The sequence below is a fragment of the Cetorhinus maximus genome, chromosome 10 (assembly GCF_964194155.1).
Source record: "Cetorhinus maximus chromosome 10, sCetMax3.hap1.1, whole genome shotgun sequence".
Lineage (NCBI taxonomy): Eukaryota > Metazoa > Chordata > Chondrichthyes > Lamniformes > Cetorhinidae > Cetorhinus > Cetorhinus maximus.
In genome coordinates this window covers 96,926,423-96,948,417 of record NC_135888.1, presented here as the reverse complement: position 1 = coordinate 96,948,417, position 21,995 = coordinate 96,926,423, and the positions used below count along the sequence as shown (strand labels likewise).

General features: G+C 41.9%; 1 protein-coding gene across 1 annotated transcript in view; it reads right to left on the bottom strand.

Annotated features, from left to right (window-relative positions):
* The window catches only part of LOC144685862 (electrogenic sodium bicarbonate cotransporter 1-like), a 105,180-nt gene that overhangs the window by 35,589 nt on the left and 47,596 nt on the right, over positions 1-21,995 (bottom strand). The window contains exons 11-15 of the mRNA XM_078550819.1: positions 20,984-21,255; positions 20,802-20,875; positions 15,109-15,300; positions 10,394-10,507; positions 3,986-4,147 (exon numbers count right to left, since the gene is read on the bottom strand). Of these exons, the coding sequence (XP_078406945.1) occupies positions 3,986-4,147; positions 10,394-10,507; positions 15,109-15,300; positions 20,802-20,875; positions 20,984-21,255 (814 nt within the window). The remainder of the gene's footprint in view (positions 1-3,985; positions 4,148-10,393; positions 10,508-15,108; positions 15,301-20,801; positions 20,876-20,983; positions 21,256-21,995) is intronic.

Sequence of the window (21,995 nt, the reverse complement as noted above, 5' to 3'; positions counted from 1 at the left end):
AATCATAGACGTCACTATCAGAGAAAGGAGCAAATCATAGACCTTCACTATCAGAGAAAGGAGCCAATCATAGACCGTCACTATCAGAGAAAGGAGCAAATCATAGACCATCACTATCAGAGAAAGGAGCAAATCATAGACCATCACTATCAGAGAAAGGAGCCAATCATGAATCGTCACTAAGTGTGTATATGGCAGGGTGGGAAGCAGAGGCCTATTTAAGCATGGTGTTCATTAGGCTTGGGACCATCATTGCAGCCGGACAAGGAAGGGGGATAGCCTGGTCAACTATCTGAACAGAGGACAGGCAAGGATGGATCGACCACCCGATCCTGTCTGTTTCTCGGGGAAGCCAAGCAATGAAAGCACGGGGTGAGAAATCACTGGGATAAGTATTATTGAACTGTCTGTAACAGAAATCAAATAATAAAGTGCAATTTTTTGGGCTAAGTCTGGAGTTTTGGGTCATTGATATCCGGAGTAAACATCTGAATCCAGGTTGTAGGAATAGCCCACAATAAGTGCCCTAGAATTTTCTTGGAGTTGCCCATGCTCCATTATTATAACTTCCAGTGAAGTTATGACAGCAAAGTGGGAGCAGCTCTGAAGACATTGCCACTCAATATTTGCATCTACTTTTACAAAATAATGGTGGAAGTGAGAACATTTGTATACTAGCAGAGTTTTCAGATCAATAAAATAATTGAATGAATGATTGTTCAGAAAATGTTAGAAATACTCAGCAGGTCAGGCAACACCTGTGAAAGGTCATAGACCTGAAATGTTGACTTTGTTTTTCTCTCCACAGATGATGCTTGACCTGCTGTGTATTTCCAATATGTTCTGTTTATTTCTGATTTACAGCATCTGCAGTATTTTGCTTTTATATGACTAATTATTCAGGGTGGAAAAGTTAGGCTATGGAAAGGAAGCAAACAGGATCAGGCCACAATTTGTGAATCCTGATTAAGTATAGAAGTTGTGCTGTGGGACTGGAGAGTAGCAGATACAGTTTCATTGTCCAAGAAAGGATAAAAGGATAAGTCATAGAACTAGAGATCTGTTTGTCTAACAACAGATGTGGCTAAACCCTTAGAATCCATAACTTCAGTTAAATAAATCAAAGACAGACAACATGGATTTTCTTAGGAAAATTGTGTTTGACAAATGTACTAAGTGTTTTTGGACAAAACTGGATAAAGGGAATACATTATATGTGCTCTATATAGATTATCAGAAGATGCTCAATAAGTATTGTACAAGAAACTAGTTAGAAATTTTAGTTGCATGGTACAAGAGGAAATATAATAGTATAGATAGTAAGTTTTTTAAAAATTCATTTATGGGATGTGGGCGTCGCTGGCTAGGCCAGCATTTATTGCCCATACCTAATGGCCCTTGAGAAGGTGGTGGTGAGCTGCCTTTTTGAACCGCTACAGTCCATATGGTGTAGGTACATCCATAGTGCTGTTAGGAAGGGAGTTCCAGGATTTTGACCCAGCAACAATGAAGGAATGGCAATATATTTCCAAGTCAGGATGGTGAGAGACTTGGAGGTGGTGGTGTTCCCCAAGTCTGCTGCCCTTGTCCTTCTAGATGGTAGCGGTCGTGGGTTTGGAAGGCGCTGTTGAAGGAGGCATGGAGAGCACCTGCAGTGCATCTTGTAGATGGTACATACACTGCTGCTACTGTGTGTTGGTGACGGAGGGAGCGAATGTTTGTGGATGTGGTGCCAATCAAGTGGGCTGCTTTGTCCTGGATGGTGTCAAGCTTCTTGAATGTTTTTGGAGCTGCACTCACCCAGGCAAGTGGAGAGTATTCCATTACACTCCTGACTTGTGCCTTGTGGATGGTGGACAGGCTTTGGGGAGTCAGGAGGTGGGTTACTTGCTGCAGGATTCCCAGCCTCTGACCTGCTCTTGTGGCCACAGTATTTATATGGCTGGTCCAATTCAGTTTCTGGTCAATGGTAACCCCCAGGATGTTGATTCAGTGGGGGATTCAGCGATGGCAATGCCATTGAACATCAAAGGGCGATGGTTAGATGCTCCCTTGTTGGAGATGGTCATTGCCTGGCACTTGTGTGGCGTGAATGTTACTTGCCACTTGTCAGCCCAAGCCTGGATATTGTCCAGGTCTTGCTGCATTTGGACATGAACTACTTCAGTATCTGAGGAGTCACGGATGGTGCTGAATGTTGTGCAATCATCAGTGAACATCCCCACTTCTGACCTTATGATGAAGCAGTTGAAGATGGTTGGGCCTAGGACACCTGAGGAACTCCTGCAGCGATGTCCTGGGACTGAGAGGACTGACCTCCAGCAACTACAACCATAGGTTAGTGGTATGATGGCAGATGCAATTTAATATAAATAAGTAATTAGGTAATACATTTGGGGAAAAAGACAAGGAATGGGAGTATTCACTTGTACATAGGCACTGAAGGGAGTGAGTGAATAGAGAGATTTAGGGAATTGAAATGTACAATTCGCTGAAAGTGCAGATAGAAAAAGCCATAAATAAGCTCAACAGAATTTTGGGTTTTATGTGGATGAGAGGAGTGAAGAAATAATTATGAATTTATACAAAACATGGGGCAGAATTTTGCCCTGGGTGGGCGTGCTCGGTGGGAGCAGGTGGGTGTGGTCGGGAAGCCCATGATTGGCACCGCACCACAATTTCACACTGGTGGGCCTGTGCGAGAATGGGCGGGTGGCAGAAAGAGTGCGAGCCAGCCAAACGTGAACTTGGCGCATGCACACGAGTGAGCGCGGCATGATCTCCCTGAGGCACAGAGCTGCCACAAGGAGATGAAGAGATATAAAAAAAATTAAAAATATAAAAATGTAATAAAACATGTCACATGAGCAAGGACATGTTATTAGTTAAAAATTAAAGTTTTTATTTTATTTTTATTTGCTTTTGGAAACCTCATCCCGCCCGTGGATGAGGTTTCCAAAAAAATGCAAAGGCTGCTTGGCCTTTTTGCCTGCCCGCCAACTGTTAGGTTGGATGGGCAGCAAAAACTTTATGTTAATTGATAACTTAATGGCCTTAACAGGCCTTTTAATTGTCAGCGGGTGCACTGCCGGCTCCGGTGTGCGCCTGCCAACTGAACTATCGCGCGACTGCGCGTTGATGTCAGCACGATCGGCCAACATCAACGTGCATCATTTCACGCTCGAGTGAGTCATGTGCATATCCGCCCACCGAGCAAAAATTTCTGCCCATAGGCTCAGCTACAATTACAGTACTATACAATGTTATGCATCTCATTATATAAAGGACACTAAAGCCATAGACAGCATTCAATGTAGGTTCACCAGGATGATGTCAGGAATAGGACCCTATGGTTGTGAGAGGAAAAATAAGAAACTGCGACTCTTTCCATTAAAGCAGAGAAGGCTAAGAGGAGATTCTGTGGAGCTTTTCAAAAATATAAGAGAATTAATAGGGAAAGACTATTTAGACTGATTGAAGAGACAACAACATCAGATCATCAGTTTAAAATTATTAGGAGAGTGAGGAGAAGGGTTAGGAGATGTCTGTTTATACAAAGGGTTGTTGGAATGTAGAATGCTTTGCTACTGGGAATGGTTGAAGCGGAAACCATTGTTTCTTTTAAGAAAAAAATGGATAAATATTTGAAGCAGCAAAAGGTACAAGGTTATAGGGAGATTGTGGGATTAGATTCTGACTGCTCTACCAAAGAGCCAGAACAGATATGATAGGCTGTATTACCTCCTTCTTTGCCATAAACCTTTATGATTGTAATGCAAGTATGTTATATACTTAGCATAATTGCAGAAAATAATATGAATTGTTTAAAGTACTTATTTTCTAAAAAGAATATTGAAATAAAATTCAGACTTGTGCTTTACTTTTGCAAATATTTGAACCACTTGAAATGAATCATCTTGCGAAGGTTCCAACTGACAAAGTGGTAAAATAAAATATAAAGAAAAAAGACAAATTAACAACAAACCTTGAGTTTATGTTCCTTGCGGTTCAGGATGAGTGCAGTAATCTGCTGGTCCATAAAGACAAGTATAGTGACCAGTAAAGCTGGCACAATTGCAATGAGGCACATCCACCATTCATTCCCTCCAAATGGATATACAAACCACTCTCTGTGTGGGTTTGTTGGCTTTAATAAAAAGAATTATATTGATTATATTGCATTTTCTCAAGGTATTGGAAGATATTTATGCTCCATTTATCCTCCGCCCATCCTTCCTCATCTGACCATCTACATAAACCTTTATTCCCTTCTCTCTCATATGCCTATTAGCTTCCTCTTAAACATATGCACATTATTCATGTTAACCATTCCCTATGGTAGCGAGTTCTCACCATTCTTATGATTAAGAAGTTGCTTGTGAATTCTGTATTGGATTTCTTGGGACTAATAAAAAAGGTTTACTCACAGAGAAAAATATTTTGCTACATTTTCTGAAACTCTGACAGTTCGTAAGCTAGTGAACATATGTTTACTGTTTAAATATTTAAAAAAGCATTAAAATGAAGGGTTGTATGATGGCAGAATTTAATATTGGTCTTGAGTAGTTTATAATCATCAGCTTAAAGAAAAATTGGTTATATTAAAAGTTTCAACAAAGAATTATTGTATTTGGGAAGTGGAAGACCCTGAAGAGCTGCATAGGTTTCATGCTGATAACTTTATTCAAAACTCATGTGGTCATATAGTTCAAAAAGATTTGAGTTTGTAAACAAATGTTAAATGATTTAGCAACCCCTTTATCAAGGAAACAGTATCCTCTTTAAATTTATTATTGTTGCATGTGTAGTAATAGCCAGGCCAAAATCCACTAAAGCTCTAATTATGTAAGGATATAGAACTCAAATACTATTGTATGTTCTTCCTACAAATAAAATCTTCTGCTGCTGCTTTTCTAGCTGTGTAAGTCATAAATAATTATTAGTTGAGCATTGTGGTGTCAAACCAAGAAACCACTGTCTATGCAATCCTTAAAAACAGACTTTTAAGCATCCTCAAGGGACAGCAATTTGCCACTTTGCCACAACAGTGACTGACGGTAGCTCTAATATTTTGCAATCACATCTGAAAAACAAATGAGATTAATTTGTGACTGGAATGTCAAAATGGGAGTTCATTAAATTGGTGTAGTTGACTTTCTGTAACATGATAAGCTCCTGGGACAGCCAAGTGCAGTTTACCTCACAGTGCTGGCTGGAATCACAAAATCATTACAGCATAGAAGGAGGCCATTCAGCCCATCATGTCCACACTGGCTTTTGGAATGAGCAATTCACCTAGCGCCATTCCCCACCTTTCTTCATTTCTGTAGAGTGCTATTATTTTTCAGTGAGATCTTTTACCAAACAAGTTTGCCCAACTATTATTTTACATTTACATTTACCTAACTAATCCCAGAATACAAATATGGCAACGTAATGATACAGTGCCATTTCAAGGCTGTAAAAGATAGGTCCCTAGAACATTAATATTAGAGTTCAAAAAGCACCAAACTTTGCTCAAATTACATTTTTACTAATACAATCCAGTGAATAATACAACAAATGTAATGTCAGAAACAGATGATGAACAATTACATAAAACAATTTCTCTAATAATTGGACAAGTTCTCAGTCTGCACTGAACTGTCTGAAGGGAGTGCACTCGAAACGCATCCTACGGACCTGATTTCTATTCATTCAGTGCATTCTATTGCAGAACAAAATACTACTTTTCGGAAGTCATCACTTGAGAATACAGAATTCGGCAGTGTTGGCAGTGGCGTGTGTAAAATAGAATCCTGTTAAAAATAGTTGTTATAAATAGTTGTTGTACCAAGACTGGACTTCAGAGCTTTTTTGATGGGGAAATCAGCGTGAAAGGAAAAAAAAAATCCAATCCCTGCCCTATATGAACCACTCACCATGTAAAAAAGTTTGACTAAATCCCTTTGCTATAAGGACTGGTGCAAACCATCATTAGCAGGAAGATATTGTCCCAAATCTGGATGACTGGAGACCAGATGTACAATAGGAGACTCTCATCAAGACCCTGCAGAGGTCCTGACGTGCGGACCTATGTGGAATTGCCTAGCAAGTTTAAACTTCCAATGGGTAATTCCCCTTCTGCCCGGACCCTCCGCAAATGTCTCCAATTCTGAGCTAGAGACAGACTTGAGACAGGAATAGTTAGTTACCCAGGAAATGTTACAGTTTAAAACCTGGTCTAACACCTTTGTAACTCCACAACAATCCGACCCCAATCTTCACCTTGACTACCCCCTCCGACACCCCCAATCACCCACACTGACCACTCCACTACACCGCCCACCAGGTCCGACTACTCCCCCGACCTGACCTGATTATCCCCCTGACTTGACCTCACCTGACCACCCCCCTCGACCCAACCCAACTATCCTCTGATTGACCCAACTATCCCCCGACCCAACCACCACCCCCCAACCCAACTAAACCCCTCCACCCAACTACTCTTCTGACTCAACTACCCTCCTGACCTGATCCAACTATCCTCCTGACCTAACTAGCCCCTCTGGACCCAACCCAACTACCCTCCAACTCACCGAACCACGTCTGACCATCTGATTACCCCCCAACCACCCAACTACCCCGCCAACCACCCCGCCGACCACCCAACTAACCCCCTGACCACCTGATTACCATCCCCCATGATTTGACTATGCCTCGACCACTTGACTACCCCCCATTACCCATCTACCCGCTGTCCCACCTACCCACATCATAATGTGGAGTATAATGTGGATAAGTGTGAGGTTATTCACTCTGATAGAAGGAATGGAGGTGCAGAGTATTTCTTAAATGGTGACAGATTAGGAAGTGTTGATGTCCAAAGGAACCTGGGTGTCCTTGTTCATGAGTCACTGAAAGCTAACATGCAGGAGCAGCAAGAAATTAGGAAGGCAGATGGTGTGTATTGCAAGAGGAATTGGGTGCAGATGTAATGGTGTCTTGCTTCAATTGTGTAGAACCTTGGTAAGTCCACACCTGGAGTATTGTGTACAGTTTTGGTCTCCTTACCTAAGGAAGGATATACTTGCCATTGAGGGAGTGCAGTGGAGAATCACCAGACCGATTCCTGGGATGGCGGGACTCTCCTATGAGACGGGATTGAGGAGACTGAGCCTGTATTTTCTGGAGTTTAGAAGAATGAGAGGTGATCTCATTGAAACTTAACAAATTCTAAAGGGATTAGACAGGGTAGATGCAGAAAGGATGTTTCCCCTGGCTGGGTGGTCTAGAACCAGGGGATACAGTCTCAGAATAAGGGGCAAGCCATTTAGGGCTGAGGTCAGGAGTCATTTCTTCACTCAGAGGGTGGTGAATTTGGAATTCTCTACCCCGGGGGGCTGTGGAAGCTCAGTCAGTGAGTATGTTCAAGACAGGGATCAACAGATTTCTAAATACTAATAACATCAAGGGATATGGGGATAGCACGGAAAATGGCATTGAAGTAAATCATCAGGCATGATCTAGTTGAATGGTGGAGCAGGTTCAAGGGGTTGAATGGCCTACTCCTGCTTCTCTGTCTCTACATACCCATTCACCCACCTACTAATTCACTGACTCAGCCACTCAGCCACCTACCCCCTCAGCCACCTACCCCCTCAGCCACCTACCCACTTAGCCACCCACCCACTCAGCCACCCACCCACTCAGCCACCCACCCCCTCAGCCACCCACCCCCTCAGCCACCCACCCTCTCAGCCACCCACCCCCTCAGCCACCCACCCCCTCAGCCACCCACCCCCTCAGCCACCCACCCACTCAGCCACCCACCCACTCAGCCACCCAACCACTCAGCCACCCACCCACTCAGCCACCCACCCACTCAGCCACCCACCCACTCAGCCACCCACCCACTCAGCCACCCACCCACTCAGCCACCTACCCACTCAGCCACCTACCTACCCATTCACTCACATTTATTAAAAGACCATTTCAAAATCTAAATTACCTCTTCTCTACTCCCTTGTCCTTCAATCTCTTTGTTCTATTTTTGTTGATCTTACTTTTAACTCCTTCATTTGAATACATATTTTTCTGATTGTTAAATGTCTGGAGTTTTTTAAAAATCGTTTTTAAGTATAAGGTTCAGCTGTCTAAGTTGGTTAGAAGGAAAGATGTCTGACTGCTATATATGGAAGTAGGTGAATTAAATTTGTAACTCATTTAAAAATGTATTTGACTTCATGCAGAATATATATTAACTTCAATCACGCAAGCTTCCTGATAACCTAGGCCAGAATTTTATACAGAGGTGGTGACCCGAATCTCTGGCTGATGTTTGGGACCAAGCTACCTCTGCTTTGCCAAGAGGCCCCGCAGACTATTGGCTAATTGGCTCAGGGTGACTTCTGCCCCAATTTGGGAGGAAGTCCTGCCTCTGAGAGCTGGCGACCAATGTGGCTGGCAACTCTAGTCTCAGCTGCACCACTGGGAGTGGTGTACACTGTTGGGATGATAGGCAGTCCCCAAAGCAGAAGAGCCATGTTGCTGGAGACCCAGGTAAGCCCAGGGAATTGCAGGGCATGGAAGAGAAAACCAACAAAGGGGGGTGTATTGTGGCAGGGGTCGCTCTCTGATGGGCACAGGGTGCCCGAACAGGTGGGGACACCCCTCGGTCCACATAAAAACCATCTGTTGCCATATGGCATGGAAATCTCCCATCACTGATAAAATACCAGTGACAATGGGAGCAGGCCCCTTAAATGACCATTAATTGGCCACTTAAGGGACTCATTTGGCCCAAGGGAAGGCAGGTGGGTGGGCCTGATGTCTCCCCCCACTTGTAAAATACCAGCAGATGTGATAGGCGATGAATATGACCGCTGCCAAGTCACCCAATTTTATAGCTCCCCTGCCCGCCAGCCCGCTCCCGTGTGGGGGGTGGTGCACAACTCCACTCATTAACTTTGCTTTTCATCATCCCTGAATATATGAGAGGGGACGAAATCAAAGCTCCCACTCTGAGTGCTACCCAGTACCTCATACTACAAATCACACATTATAGGTATTAAGAGAGAATATAAAGAACAAAGAAAGAAAAGAACAAAGAAAAGTACAGCACAGGAACAGGCCCTTCGGTCTTCCAAGCCTGCGCCGACCATATTGCCCGTCAACTAAAACATTTTGCACTTCCGGGGTCCGTATCCCTCTATTCCCATCCTATTCATGTATTTGTCAATCTGCCTCTTAAACACCACTATCGTACCTGCTTCCACCACCTCCTCTGGCAGCGAATTCCAGACACTCACCACCCTCTGCGTAAAAAACTTGCCCCGCACATCACCTTTATAGTTTTCTCCTCTCACCTTAAATCTATGTCCCCTAGTAATTGACTCTTCCACCCTGGGAAAAAGCTTCTGACTATCTATTCTGTCCATGCCACTCATAATTTTGTAAACCCCTATCAAGTTGCCCCTCAATCTCCGTTGCTCTAATGAAAACAATCCGACTTTCTCCAACCTCTCCTCATAGCTAATAATCTTCAGACCAGGCAGCATCCTGGTAAACCTCCTCTGCACCCTCTCCAATGCCTCCATATCCTTCTGGTAATGTGGTGACCAGAATTGCACGTAATATTCCAAGTGTGGCCTAACCAAGGTTCTATACAGCTGCAGCATGACTTCCCAGCTTTTATACTCAACACCCCTGCCAATGAAGGCAAGCATGCCATATGCCTTCCTGACTACCTTATCCACCTGCGTAGCCACTTTCAGTGACCTGTGGACCTGTACACCCAGATCCCTCTGCCCGTCAATGCACTTAAGGGTTCTGCCATTTACCGTGTAATTCCTGCCTGTATTAGACCTTCCAAAATATCATCAAGTTCACTTAAAATATTCTTTAAATAGCCTACTCACATTCATTGTCTGGGCTCGCCTATAAGGAATGGCCATTGAAGAACTGCTGACACCGCTAAAACCATACTTCAGTAAGTAATGGAGGGGAAGAAAATCTAGAAATAAAATTCAACTGTGACATGATTCAATTAGATCATGTCTGATCATCCACATCAACATAATTTTCGCATGCTAGCCCCATATCCCTTGATGTCATTAATATTTAGAAATCTACCAATGTCTATCTTGAACATACTTAATGACTGAGCTTCCATAGCCCTCTGGGGTAGAGAATTTTAGAGTTGCAATCTTAAATCATGATTGAAAGAATGAACAATGGTGTGAAATAGGTTGAAAAAACAAAGCAGCACTTAAAATTATGACATAGGAACCTAAGTATATACTTAAATTCGATACCCAAGAAATAATTCATGGGGCAATAGAATTCTTTCCCAATAAATTATTAATTAAATAATTAGACAATACAGAGAATGTTCATGTTCAGTGACACAAACCTTAAGCTCACTTGGCACAATAAGTTTTGGGGTATCCACACCAACTAGGATATCAACTCCACAGAAGATCAGTATTGACAAGATGATGGAAAAATCACTGATTAGTTTCCTGACCTAAGGAAGAAATCAATAACTTGTAAAACAATCAATCAATCATACTACAGAGCCATTTTAAATTGTTTCATTTGGACCAACTGATCCAATATAAGCAAGCATTATGATAAAGGATATGTGCAAACAAATTACCATTAAGTTAAAAACACAAACTTTATACAAGTGCAACCTATAATTAAAGCTGCAACACCAATTTTTAAAAGGACACTTCCATGGCTGATTTTGCGAAACTGTTACTATTAATGTTAAACAAGAATACCGAAGGTTATTTACAAACAAGGGTACACAGTTTTAAACTGGTAAAAGACAAATTTAAAAATAACGCCTAGAAGTTCTTCTTGATGTAGACAGCACTTAGCACACGGAATGGACTCCAGGCAGCGAATTAAAGGCAAAAACCTTGGATCTATTTAAGATGCCCTGACGGGAAGACCGTCAGTTTTTTCTGGAAGGATGAGCTCATGTAGGTTGAATGCCCTCTCCATCCATATTTATCCTGTGACCTTTCCAATTTGAGACAAAAATGAAAACTATTTTCAATGTGGGAAAACATTTTGTCCCAGGTTTAAGGATATTTAACCCCAAGTCGTTGCTGGGTTCAGTTCCATATGATTATTTCAGTCTGATTTTCAGTCACAAATCGAGAAAAAAGTAAGTTGCACTTACCTCAAATAATTTTAATACCCTCTCAGGGAAAATATAAAATATATCCAAACACCATGACAACATAAATCTCTGCTGTGTATTTGCTATTGCTGAAGTACAAAAGGAGGCTTTCGCCTCCTTTCACATTCCTGGGCCAGTTCTTGTTTCAAAATCATCTCAACATCATACCAAAGCTGCCCAGAGAAACTAACTTCACGGGAAAGGAGAGTCCCAGCCACCAGGAGGCACATCTTGCAGGTAATGAGCCCAGAGCAATTCTATCCTGATCTGACATTCACACGCACTCCAGTTTCCAGCAGGAGTTATGGAAAGTGTTCAGGAGTGGGAATACTGGGTGATTTTCCCCTCCCCTCAGTGAACATGGAGAAGCTTGGAAACTCTCACACTCTATCATCATCCAAGTAGGGTGGGATGCCAAAATGAATTCACCAAAGTTGTTTCCAAATACATAAATTTTACAGCCCGCCAGCAATGAATTCAACTGCGTTCTGCTGATAGCTCATTGAGTTTATTCAGTAAGTAGCAGAGTCATACAGACCAGGAAGGTTTGATCACCAGTTAACTGGACCTCAATATTTAAGTCCTGCCCCCATTATAGGTGGTCATGGGGGCGGGGAAGTTAAACATTAAAAAAGGGGGAACAAATTCCCAACCTACCAAATAGATGAGTTGCCATTTTTACAGCAGCAGGTAATGAGGTGTGCAAGTGTTCCATCTTTTAGTGAGGCTGGACATTACCATGTTTAAATCAGGCTCACACAATGCAATTATGAATCTGATTTAAAACTAACTACTGCCAGTCGGGTTTCCTAGCATCAGGGAAACCTGGCAGCAAAATAAACAGCTGCTGTCTCCAGAATACAAGTGCTTTTTACAGCACTACTTTGTGGCCAGGAGGAGCAGGAATGCTTCCTCCAAACCCTTATGGAAGCCGTTTGTTTCACTTCTGCCGATTATGTCTGTCCAGCTGCAATCACAGACTTCTGCCCCTACCACCCCTACCCTGGTCTGCAGCCTGCGTTTCAATCTGATCAGCCCCCGCACCTCCAATCCCAATATGTTGCCTGCCCTGCAATCAGACAGGACGTTCCCCACCTTCAACCGTGATTTAAAGTCTGGGATCTCTGGGATCAGTTTCCAAAGCGGCATGGTTGCGGCTTTCTGCCCCGGGTTTTCCCATCCAGCAGCTGGTCAGCTTGTCCAATCTGTCCGGCTGCCAGGCGGGAAATTAGAAAAAAAGATAAGACGTTTTGCCCTTAAATTCACCAGGATCTCCATGTCTCTGGCCTGGACAGATTTCCCCTGTGCTACCGAGCTCCCCTGCACCCAATCTATAAATATCGGGAATATTTTTACTTAGTTCTGTTGAAGGGTCATTCGGACTCGAAACGTTAACTGTGTTCCTCTCCGCAGATGCTGTCAGACCTGCTGAGTTTTTCCAGCTATTTTTGTTTTTGTTTTGGGTTTCCAGCATCCGCAGTTTTTTTGCTTTTATAAATATGGGGACCCTGATCTCAGCTGGAGGAAAGGAGGTGGTAGCAGTGCTGCAATTACTTTCAAAGGAAAGGAAACCGGTGTTCCTGTTCCAGGTCACCTTGCAGTGACCCCTGCTGGAAGTGAGCATGTGTGGATCTCAGACGAACATCTGAGCAGACTCTGCTGATACTCAACATCAAAGCTCATAGGCACAAGAATAAACACAAGAGGCGCATAACAGGAGGACAGGAGAAATTATTTTATACAGTTTTATGAGGTTGTAGAATTCATTTCCAGGATTATTGTTAGAGAGTCACTATGGGATGAATTTGAACCCAAGTGCTTGGCAGGAATAGGGCAGGTGCATGGATATAAGTACTGTGCAAAGGTTTACTGCATCATTCCTGCATGATTACCACCCACTGTTATTTTAACTGACCCATTGTTTTAGGTGGGAGCTTCATTAAAGAAGCAAATTAGAGTTCTCTCATGTCATTAGGAACTCAATGACAATTAAGTGCAGATGCCCCGTTCAGTAAAACCTGGCAGGGAAACAAAGCCCTCTAAGATAAGTTAGAAACTTACTTTAGTGGGGCCAGGAGGAGCAGGAGTGCTCTTCTGGGTTCTGCAAGCAAAATCTGGGCCTTTGGTGCCCTGGGCTTCCAATAACCTTCTCATATTCTGTTTTGTTGTATTATCTGTAAATAGCTAGGAACTACTTAGCTAGGGACTAATGTGTTATGTGTAAGTGTTCCGGGGGGCACATTTCACAGCTGCACTTGAGATTGAAATGATGTGTACATAACTAATTCAACCTGGTTCTTCTTTTGAACAAGCCAGCATGGTAAAATTAAACATAAAGTGTTTCTGATCTTTACAAACTTCAAGGATGATTATTAACAACATCGGGGAACCAAAAGACAACAAGAAAAAGCAGCACAGGCAAAACAGCCAAATTTGCCCCGTCCCCACCTTATTGCTGGTGTGCAGTCTCCATGATTTTGATCTGCCCAAACCAGCCAACTGCCTCTTTTCGCCCATTTCCGACAGACAGTTGGCCAATATAATGCAAATAAGGCCTCTCAGGAGTGCCATCTTTCAGATGAGAAGTTAAACTGAAGCCCCATCTGCTCTCTCAGGTGGAATTAAAAGATCCTGTGGCACTATTTTGAAGAAGAGTTCTCCCCAAGATCTTGGCTAATGTTTATCACTGTAATTTGCTATCACTATTGAAGTCTTTTGCCTTATGGTAAGAAATCTACTCCCTCCAAATGTATTAAAGAATTTTATCTTGGATGAGGGAATATCTCCACCTATTTATCAAATTTCATTCATAGATACTGAGATCACATCAGGAGGTTTTTAGATATCCAGAACCAGATATTAGATTTAATTCAACGGCCCTTATTTTAACTCCCTCTACGGAAGCCAGGGGGAAACATAAAATGAAGCCAGTGACTTACCTCCTCTGATCCAGCTTTCCCACTCTGTCACAATCTTAGCCTGCTCTTTTGAGCAAAACATGAAGAACATGACACCCACAGGAAAGCAACAGGATCCTTTTTTAAAAAATGCGGATTGGGTCCAAAGATCTCTTCAGGACCTGATCTGCTATTTTAACTGAAGATTTGAGTCAGGGCTGCCCAGCAGGTAGGTTTTAAAATTTTATTTTAGGTTTCTTTGTAGATGAAGAGGGGCAGAAGTGCTTCACTCTGCTGTCCCCAATCACCTTCAGGACGCACCCCCCCCCCACCACCCCCCCACCCTGGTGACTGCTGGGAATAGTTCCCACGGGTCCTGGGCTGCCTCCTGCTGCTGCCAAATTCCCTCTCTTACTTGCAGGCCAGGTGGATCTGGCTGAGTTCAGATAGAACTCTGAAATTTTTTATGTAGATGTAGCTCAGCCATTAAGATTGGCCTGGCCTACATGTCCCAGCGTCCACAGATACACTGCCTCCTTCGAGCACACACTATATGCCCCTCCGCCCCACTTAAATCACAGCCAATGACTTGCTTTCTCTCTCCCAACCAACTGGTCTTGATGAAACATGAACTTCGTTACCCAGAATCTCTGTGCCTTCATTGCTAATATTAGCTTTTTAACAGTCAAGTGACTGGTCTTTGGGTATTTTTAGTTTCAGAACTGCCTAGAGGCATATTGATTTCAACAACGTCCAACATGCTTGTTCTCGCCCAGTTGTAGTGGCTTTTAAAGTGGGTCCAGTGGATCATTTGCTTGGTAATTTCTTTTGGTTCTCATTTTATCTCAGCAAGTTGAAATGTTATCACAAATCATTTGACGAAATAACGTTTTGCAAAGCTCCATAAGCTTGCCTCATCGTAAACAGGCTCGCAATAAAACTTAGTTAGAAATCAAAGGACTTTGAAAATTAGGCTCATTACTACTTTCTGCAGTGAGAAAATCCACTATTAAAATAAAAAAAACAAATTATACTTACTGCAGCTGGGAAGTATCTGCTTGTTTTAAAGTTCTTCAGCGACATAGAACAAACAAATGTACCAAAGAAAAGAATAAAGGAAATGAGTGCGATGTCTGGAATATAATCACAGGTTTTGCCCACAAGCTGTCCTCCAAACTTCAAACAGTCTCTCTTTGTAAGTGAAGACCAGTTGACAGATTCCATATTGGACTAAAATGAAAACACAGTTAAATAGGATTACAAAAACCTCGTGCAAATGTTTGGATATTTATCAAAAATCTTTAAATCGTAAAAGTTAGCGATCTTTTTAATTGTGAAAAAATCCTGTGTTATATGATTGCACTTAAAAATCAGAAGACATTGTGCATGATATATTTCTTTCCCAGGTGCTGGCAAACTGCATTATCCTGAACTGGAAATATGACAAAGCTCTCAGAAACATCACAACTGGAATTCTACTGAAGACTCGGTGAGTAAATGCAGCAACCAATGTGATATAGATGGTCCCAGATTTGATTTACGGTCAGTACTGAGTTCACCAATCTCATTTGCGGTTACTTTGATGATGCTAGAAGTGGTTTAATTGTCTTTGGTTGAGAGAGAAATATCATCTGCGATTCCTCCCTCTGATTTTTGTTCAGTGACATCTAATGGGAAGTGTGCATGTGGTGACATCTGGTCAGAGCAGTCTCAGACTCAGTTATGTTGCTGCCTTTTGTTCAATAATAACCAGCTAACATTTCAGGCAACCTATCCCAAAGAGCAGAACCTTGCCATCCTGCTCAGGCTCTATTCCTGCAACTGCTCCTTTAACTGGAATCTATTTTAGGCAGGAGCCTTGTTAATCATGTAAATTGATTTCCATGACATAATTAGAACCCCAACGACATTTTAACTACCAACTTACTTGAGTGCCCCTCTCATTAAATCCTGTTTTTTGGGTGGGGGGGGGGGGCTTAAAATGCAAGTTACAGAGGACCAGGAGGAGCAGGGGTGTTCCTTCAAGTCCTACCTGGAAAATCTGGGATCCTGATCTCCAAGACTCCCCCATTACTATCCATGAGACCTTGGCAAAATATCCATCATAACTTACATGAGTGCCATAAGTTGGCCTCTATGCTACCTGCTCTTTGTCTACTGACCAGCTACCTCTTTATACCCATTTTTGCAGGCAAGTGGCTGGCAGGGTGTAAAAGTTAAAATCACCCAGGCTACCAACTGATACTGTTTGGAGATGGGGAACAATTTGACGCTCACCACCCAAAACCCACCTCCAGGGCTCTCTCCATGGCCATCTAGACTGTTATGTGCGTTGCTGAAGGGCTGTTATACGAACATATGAATTAGGAGCAGGAGTAGGCCATTCGGCCCCTTGGGCCTGCTCCACTATTCAATAAGATCATGGTTGATCTGATTGTAGCCTCAACTCAACATTCCCGCCTACCTCCTGTAACATTTGACTCCATTGTTAGTCAAGAATCTAACTATCTATCTCTGCTTCAAAAATATTCAATGCCCTATTTCCACAGCTTTCTGGGGAAGAGGGAGTTCCAAAAACTCATGACCCTCAGAGAGAAAAAAATTCTCATCTCCATCTTAAATGGGAGATCCTTTTTTTTAAAACTGTGTCCCCTAGTTCTAATCTCTCCCACAAGGGGAAAACATCCTTTCAGCATCCACCATATCAAGTCCCCTCAGGATCTTATACGTTTTGATAAGATCACCTCTTAATCTTCTAAACTCCAATGGATACAGGCCCAGCCTGTCCAACCTTAAGATCAACATGATCAACCGCCTGCTACAATACAATCATTGCCACATTATTGTCTCCACTAGCCAAATCATTACCCAGCATAAAATCCACCCCTTCAATTGGTGATTTAGGAATAATTCCCACCGTAACAATTCCATTTACAAAGCAACTTTGTAAGTTAAGTTAACGCAAAGAAACAGGTTCATAAATTCCAATAATATCCCTTATTAATACTTTTTCCTTCATAACACTAGCCAGAATACAAATTGTATCAGCCACCATTAATGATTGATCTGCCCCTATATGCCTCAAAATTTTAATCTGTTTACTTATTTTGTTGGAGGAGTAAGAGGACACTTCTCCCTTTGACACAAAATGTCCAGACCCTCTGTTAACCTGACTTCCTTCACCAGTAATAAAAGAAGAATCCTCTGGACTCTCCTGAACCATATCCCCCTTTCCTGTATGTTCTGAGGGAACGTGTTTCACCTGGACCATTGCTACAGTTTTAATAACCATTTCCTTTTCTGACGCAATCTTTTCTGAGGATTCCTTAGGCGTTCCTATTACTGCAATAGGTCTACCATTTAATTTCCAGTGATTTGTCCTAACATGTCCCACCTTGTTACAATGAAAACACTTGGGCTTTTGAATGTCATTTCTACCCTCAGCACCTTCCTTCCTGGCCTGAGGAGAAATCTACTGAGAACTCTCAACTGTCCATTCTCTTCCCTGACTACTTGTCATCCTTTCACCTACCCATCTTCTATCCTTTTCACGTTTATGGGAATGATGGAATAAGGGTTTAGATCTATGGACCAGTTCATAATTGTCAGCCATCTCTGTTGCCTGTCTAGCTGTTTTAACCTTCTAGTCTTCAACATGGGTTCTAACTACAAGAGGAAGTGAATCTTTAAATTGTTCCAAGGGAATTATTTCCCTAAGAGCTTCATATGTTGTCTCTACCTTTAATGCCTTTATCCAACAGTGAAAATTACTTTGCTTTACCCTTTCAAACTCAATATAAGTTTGCCCAGGTTGTTTCCCTATATTCCGAAATTTCTGACTGTATGCCTCAGGGACTAACTCATATGCACTCAGAATAGCCTTTTTTACTGCATCGTAATCCACTGATACCTCTTCTGAAAGTGAAGAATAAACCTAATGAGCTCTACCTACCAACCTAGACTGTAAAAGTAATGTCCAGATTTCTTTTTTGCCACTTCATTTGCCTAGCCACCTTTTCAAACGAAATAAAGAATGTCTCTATATCCCTTTCCTCAAACTTCAGAAGAGCTTGTACAAATTTAAACATCTCCCCGCTGGGTTCTGGTCTGGAAATAAGTCCTTCCTCCCCTACTGGTCTCTCTTTCTAAACTGCCAGCATTTTAAGCTGGAATTCTCTGTCTCTTTCTTTTTCTTTCTCCTCCTTTTCTATCCTCACCATTTCTAACTTCCTTTCTTATTTTCTTTCTCTCTCCTGCCTTTCTGCCTGTTCCCTTTGGAATGCCCTTTCTCTTTCCTTTTCCTCCAATTCAATCTTTTTCATTTGCAACTGTATTTGAGCTCATTCCAACAACTCACCCCTTGGGGAACTCGGTCTCTAGGGTATTCCTTCCAACTTTAAATGCAGTGCTGTACCTTCAATTATGTCTGATTTCCTTACCGCTGCATGTAATCCTAATTTTAAACTTACCTGACAACTCTGTTAACTTATTCTTGGATACTTTTTGTAACCCAATCAGGGTTATATCTTTCACAAGACAAGACTTAGCAACCTCCAACACCATTTCAAATTCCAACCTGTATAATACCTCACAGCAACTCCAATTCCTATGTCCGGGAGCACTTTACCTCCATGTACTTGTTTAAAAGGATTCACAAATCCCACCAATGTCAAGGATTTCCAGACCCAGACCAATTATTATTCCGTGTCCAATCACCAGCTGTCTGCATTTCAAAATCCTGCAAGAGCTCCCACTTGTTATGATCCAAGCTGAGGTTACCCCTAGACAAAAACAAAAAAACAAGCCTGATCCCAGAGTGGAACCCAGCTTGACAGATCCTAACTTTTATTTTGTTTTGTTTAGGTACGTGGAGAGTAGTGACTGAACAGAGGCATAGGAGTGAGCTGATGAACTTTTAACAAAAGAATGAAACATTTATTCAACAAGAAAAGATGAGCTATATTATAATATTCCTTCACCCACAACTATACCTTTACAGATGCATACAGATTTGCAAGGATAACATAAGTTACAAAAGCTATCTTATACTCTAATGTACACAGTAAGTACTCAGTCCATGTAAACCTATGGCACCCTGTGGTCAGACACACCACACTCTGACTTCAAGTGACAGACGCCACCTCAACCAGATGCTATGGATCTCTCCTCAACTCCCCCCAGACACTTGTCACACCGTGAGCCAACTAGTCTTACTGAATTCTGTCCTTTACACGAGCGTTTCCAATCTCCACTCTCCAAGACCTCGCCTTGGAATTTTCTCCCAAACTGACGTTTTCGCTCAGACACCTTCCACAAGGGTTCACCTCCAGGGTTTCGAACTCTCTTTCTTGGGTCACCATATGCATTCAAGCTGTCTCCCATGTACTCTCTCTCTCGCCAACTCGGCCTTAACAGTACACCACTGCTTCACATGCCCATAGCAAAGAATTACAGACCTTCAGTTGTCTCTTTGAATCTTCTTGCTTCTTGCAAGCTGTTCTCACTTTAAACCTGAAGCTTGGAGCCTTTCTCTCTGCCCCTCACTCTTAATTTCACTTAACAGGACTTTTTCGCAGGTTCTGCCCTTCCTTTGACTACAAGGTCTCATTTGGACTTTCCCCACTTTCACTCTCCTGGATTTTTGGGGTTTTTCTTTAGCTTGGGACTTCTATCTGACACCTTTGCTCCAGTCTCCCCTGGCGGCAACTCCAAAACCAGCTGAACTCCAACAGCTTCCAAATCTGTTTGCGGTGGCATCTGCTGTCTTTCTTCTTCTGTGTGTATGTCTGTGGGAGGAACTTGCCCATCTGGCCCCCCTGTTGCTAGGCAGCAGCACTATTCTTTCTACTCTTGTGCATTTACTTTTACCTTATAGCAGTCGTAAACTCCTCATTAGAAATGCAAGCAGTCTTTTAAAGTGAAACTAAAACTTCATTTGGCCTTTCTTAACACAGAGATACAGAAATACAAATCAGACTCAAACTTTAAAGCTAAAACTCATTCCTAACACCCACAAATCCAAATATAACTTACTTAAATTATCTCTATTTCCTAACATTCACATTTTCCCACATTATACTCCATCTATCAAATTTTGCCCACTCACTTAACCTATCTATATCCTTTTGCAGGCTACTTGCATCCTCTTCACAATTTACTTTCCTACCCATCTTCGTGTCATCAGCAAATTTAGCAAGCATACATTTGGTCCTTTCCTCCAAGTCATTGGTATAAATTGTAATTAGTTGAAGCCCCAGCACTGACCCCTGTGGCACTCCACTTGCCAACCTGAAAATGACCTATTTATGCCTACTCTCTGCTTCTTGTTAGCTAACCATTCCTCTATCCATGCTAATATGTTACCCCCTACACTATGAGCTCTTATTTTGCATTGTAACCTTTGATGTGACACCTTGAAAATGCCTTCTGGAAATCTATGTACAGAACACCCACTTATTCCCCTTTATCTATGTTGCTTGTTATTTTCTCAAAAAACTCAAATAAATTAGTCAAACATAATTTCCCTTTCATAAAACCATGTTGACACTGCCTGATTGCATTGTGATTTTCTAAGTACTCCGCTATAGCCTCCTTAATAATAGATTCAATAATAGAAATAATAATAGTGCAATTGTACCCCACCATTCATCAACACCTTCAGGAAAAGAGAGAAAATTTCACAAGAGCATTACTTTGGAAATATAAAATCTCTAGTTGGAGCCAAAACTTACAGTTGTATTATAGGTGGCAGTGCCGAGTTTAAAAGGAGGTTCAGTTGTTTCATTAAACAGACTTGTAACATTATCTGAAGAAAACAATAAAGTGAAATTCAATGAATAAACTAAATCTTTTTTCAATGGGTTTGTTAAAATTGTGTATTTAAAGATTGACATTTTTTTTCGTAGAATCTTACCTGCTTCAAGGGGAAAACAGGAGCAATCATAGAGAGTAACATGGTCGATGTTATAATCAGAATTGATTGGATAATTCTCAGTCAAACTAAACATTTTCTGAAAAGCATCATGGATAAAGATGAAGCTGATAAGCGTGCAGAAACCTTCCTCAGTGAAACGTGTAAAATACTGGATTAGGTAGCTAGCTTCTGTGGCAACCAGAATGAGACAAAAGAATGCTGTCCATATTCCAATCCAAAGTCGAAATTCCAAATAGTCAAGCTGATAGTCACTGTCAATTCATGTTTGGAAAATAAAGGATAAATATTGATCAAGAGCATTTAATAAAATGCAAAACATTTCCAACCATTACATTTCTATATCTGCAAAACTGATCAACACCAGTTAATACAAAGTAATTGGATAAATACATGTATATGGTTGCAAACTGTGCACCAGAATTTACACAAATGATAGTGAAATCAGAATTTTTTGGTGCTATAGATTTACTTAAACTTCATCTGGTTCTTCACCTAGAGATAAATTTTAAGAACAAGCCACATTTCCAAGTACAGTATCTGGACAACATAGCGACTTGAGCCACATGGAACAGAGCATCCCAGGTTTTATATCTGTGCTGAGTTAGCAGATCTCAGCTGGGGAACTAGAATTGGCAGCGGTGCCCCTGCCCTAGGGAGAGAAGATCAGGTAAGAGTTTCCAGTACAGGTTGTTATTGCCTGCTGCAAAGTGTATGTGCATGAAAAAAATGCCCCACAGCACTGAATGTATATCAATATTCTCTGCTTATATAGAGAGAGCTCATCTGCCGTGAGACCATAACCAAGTGGTCACTGGCGTGGAATTCAAATTACCCCACACCTTTTGAAAACGGGTGGGGTGTATAATGGGCAGCTGATCTACTCCCTCCCATTTTATGACCCACCAAACTGGAATTTCATCCCCAATTATTTCAAAGGTCCCACTAAAATTAATTTGTGGTTAAGCAGAGACTATCAGGATATGTGGGGGCA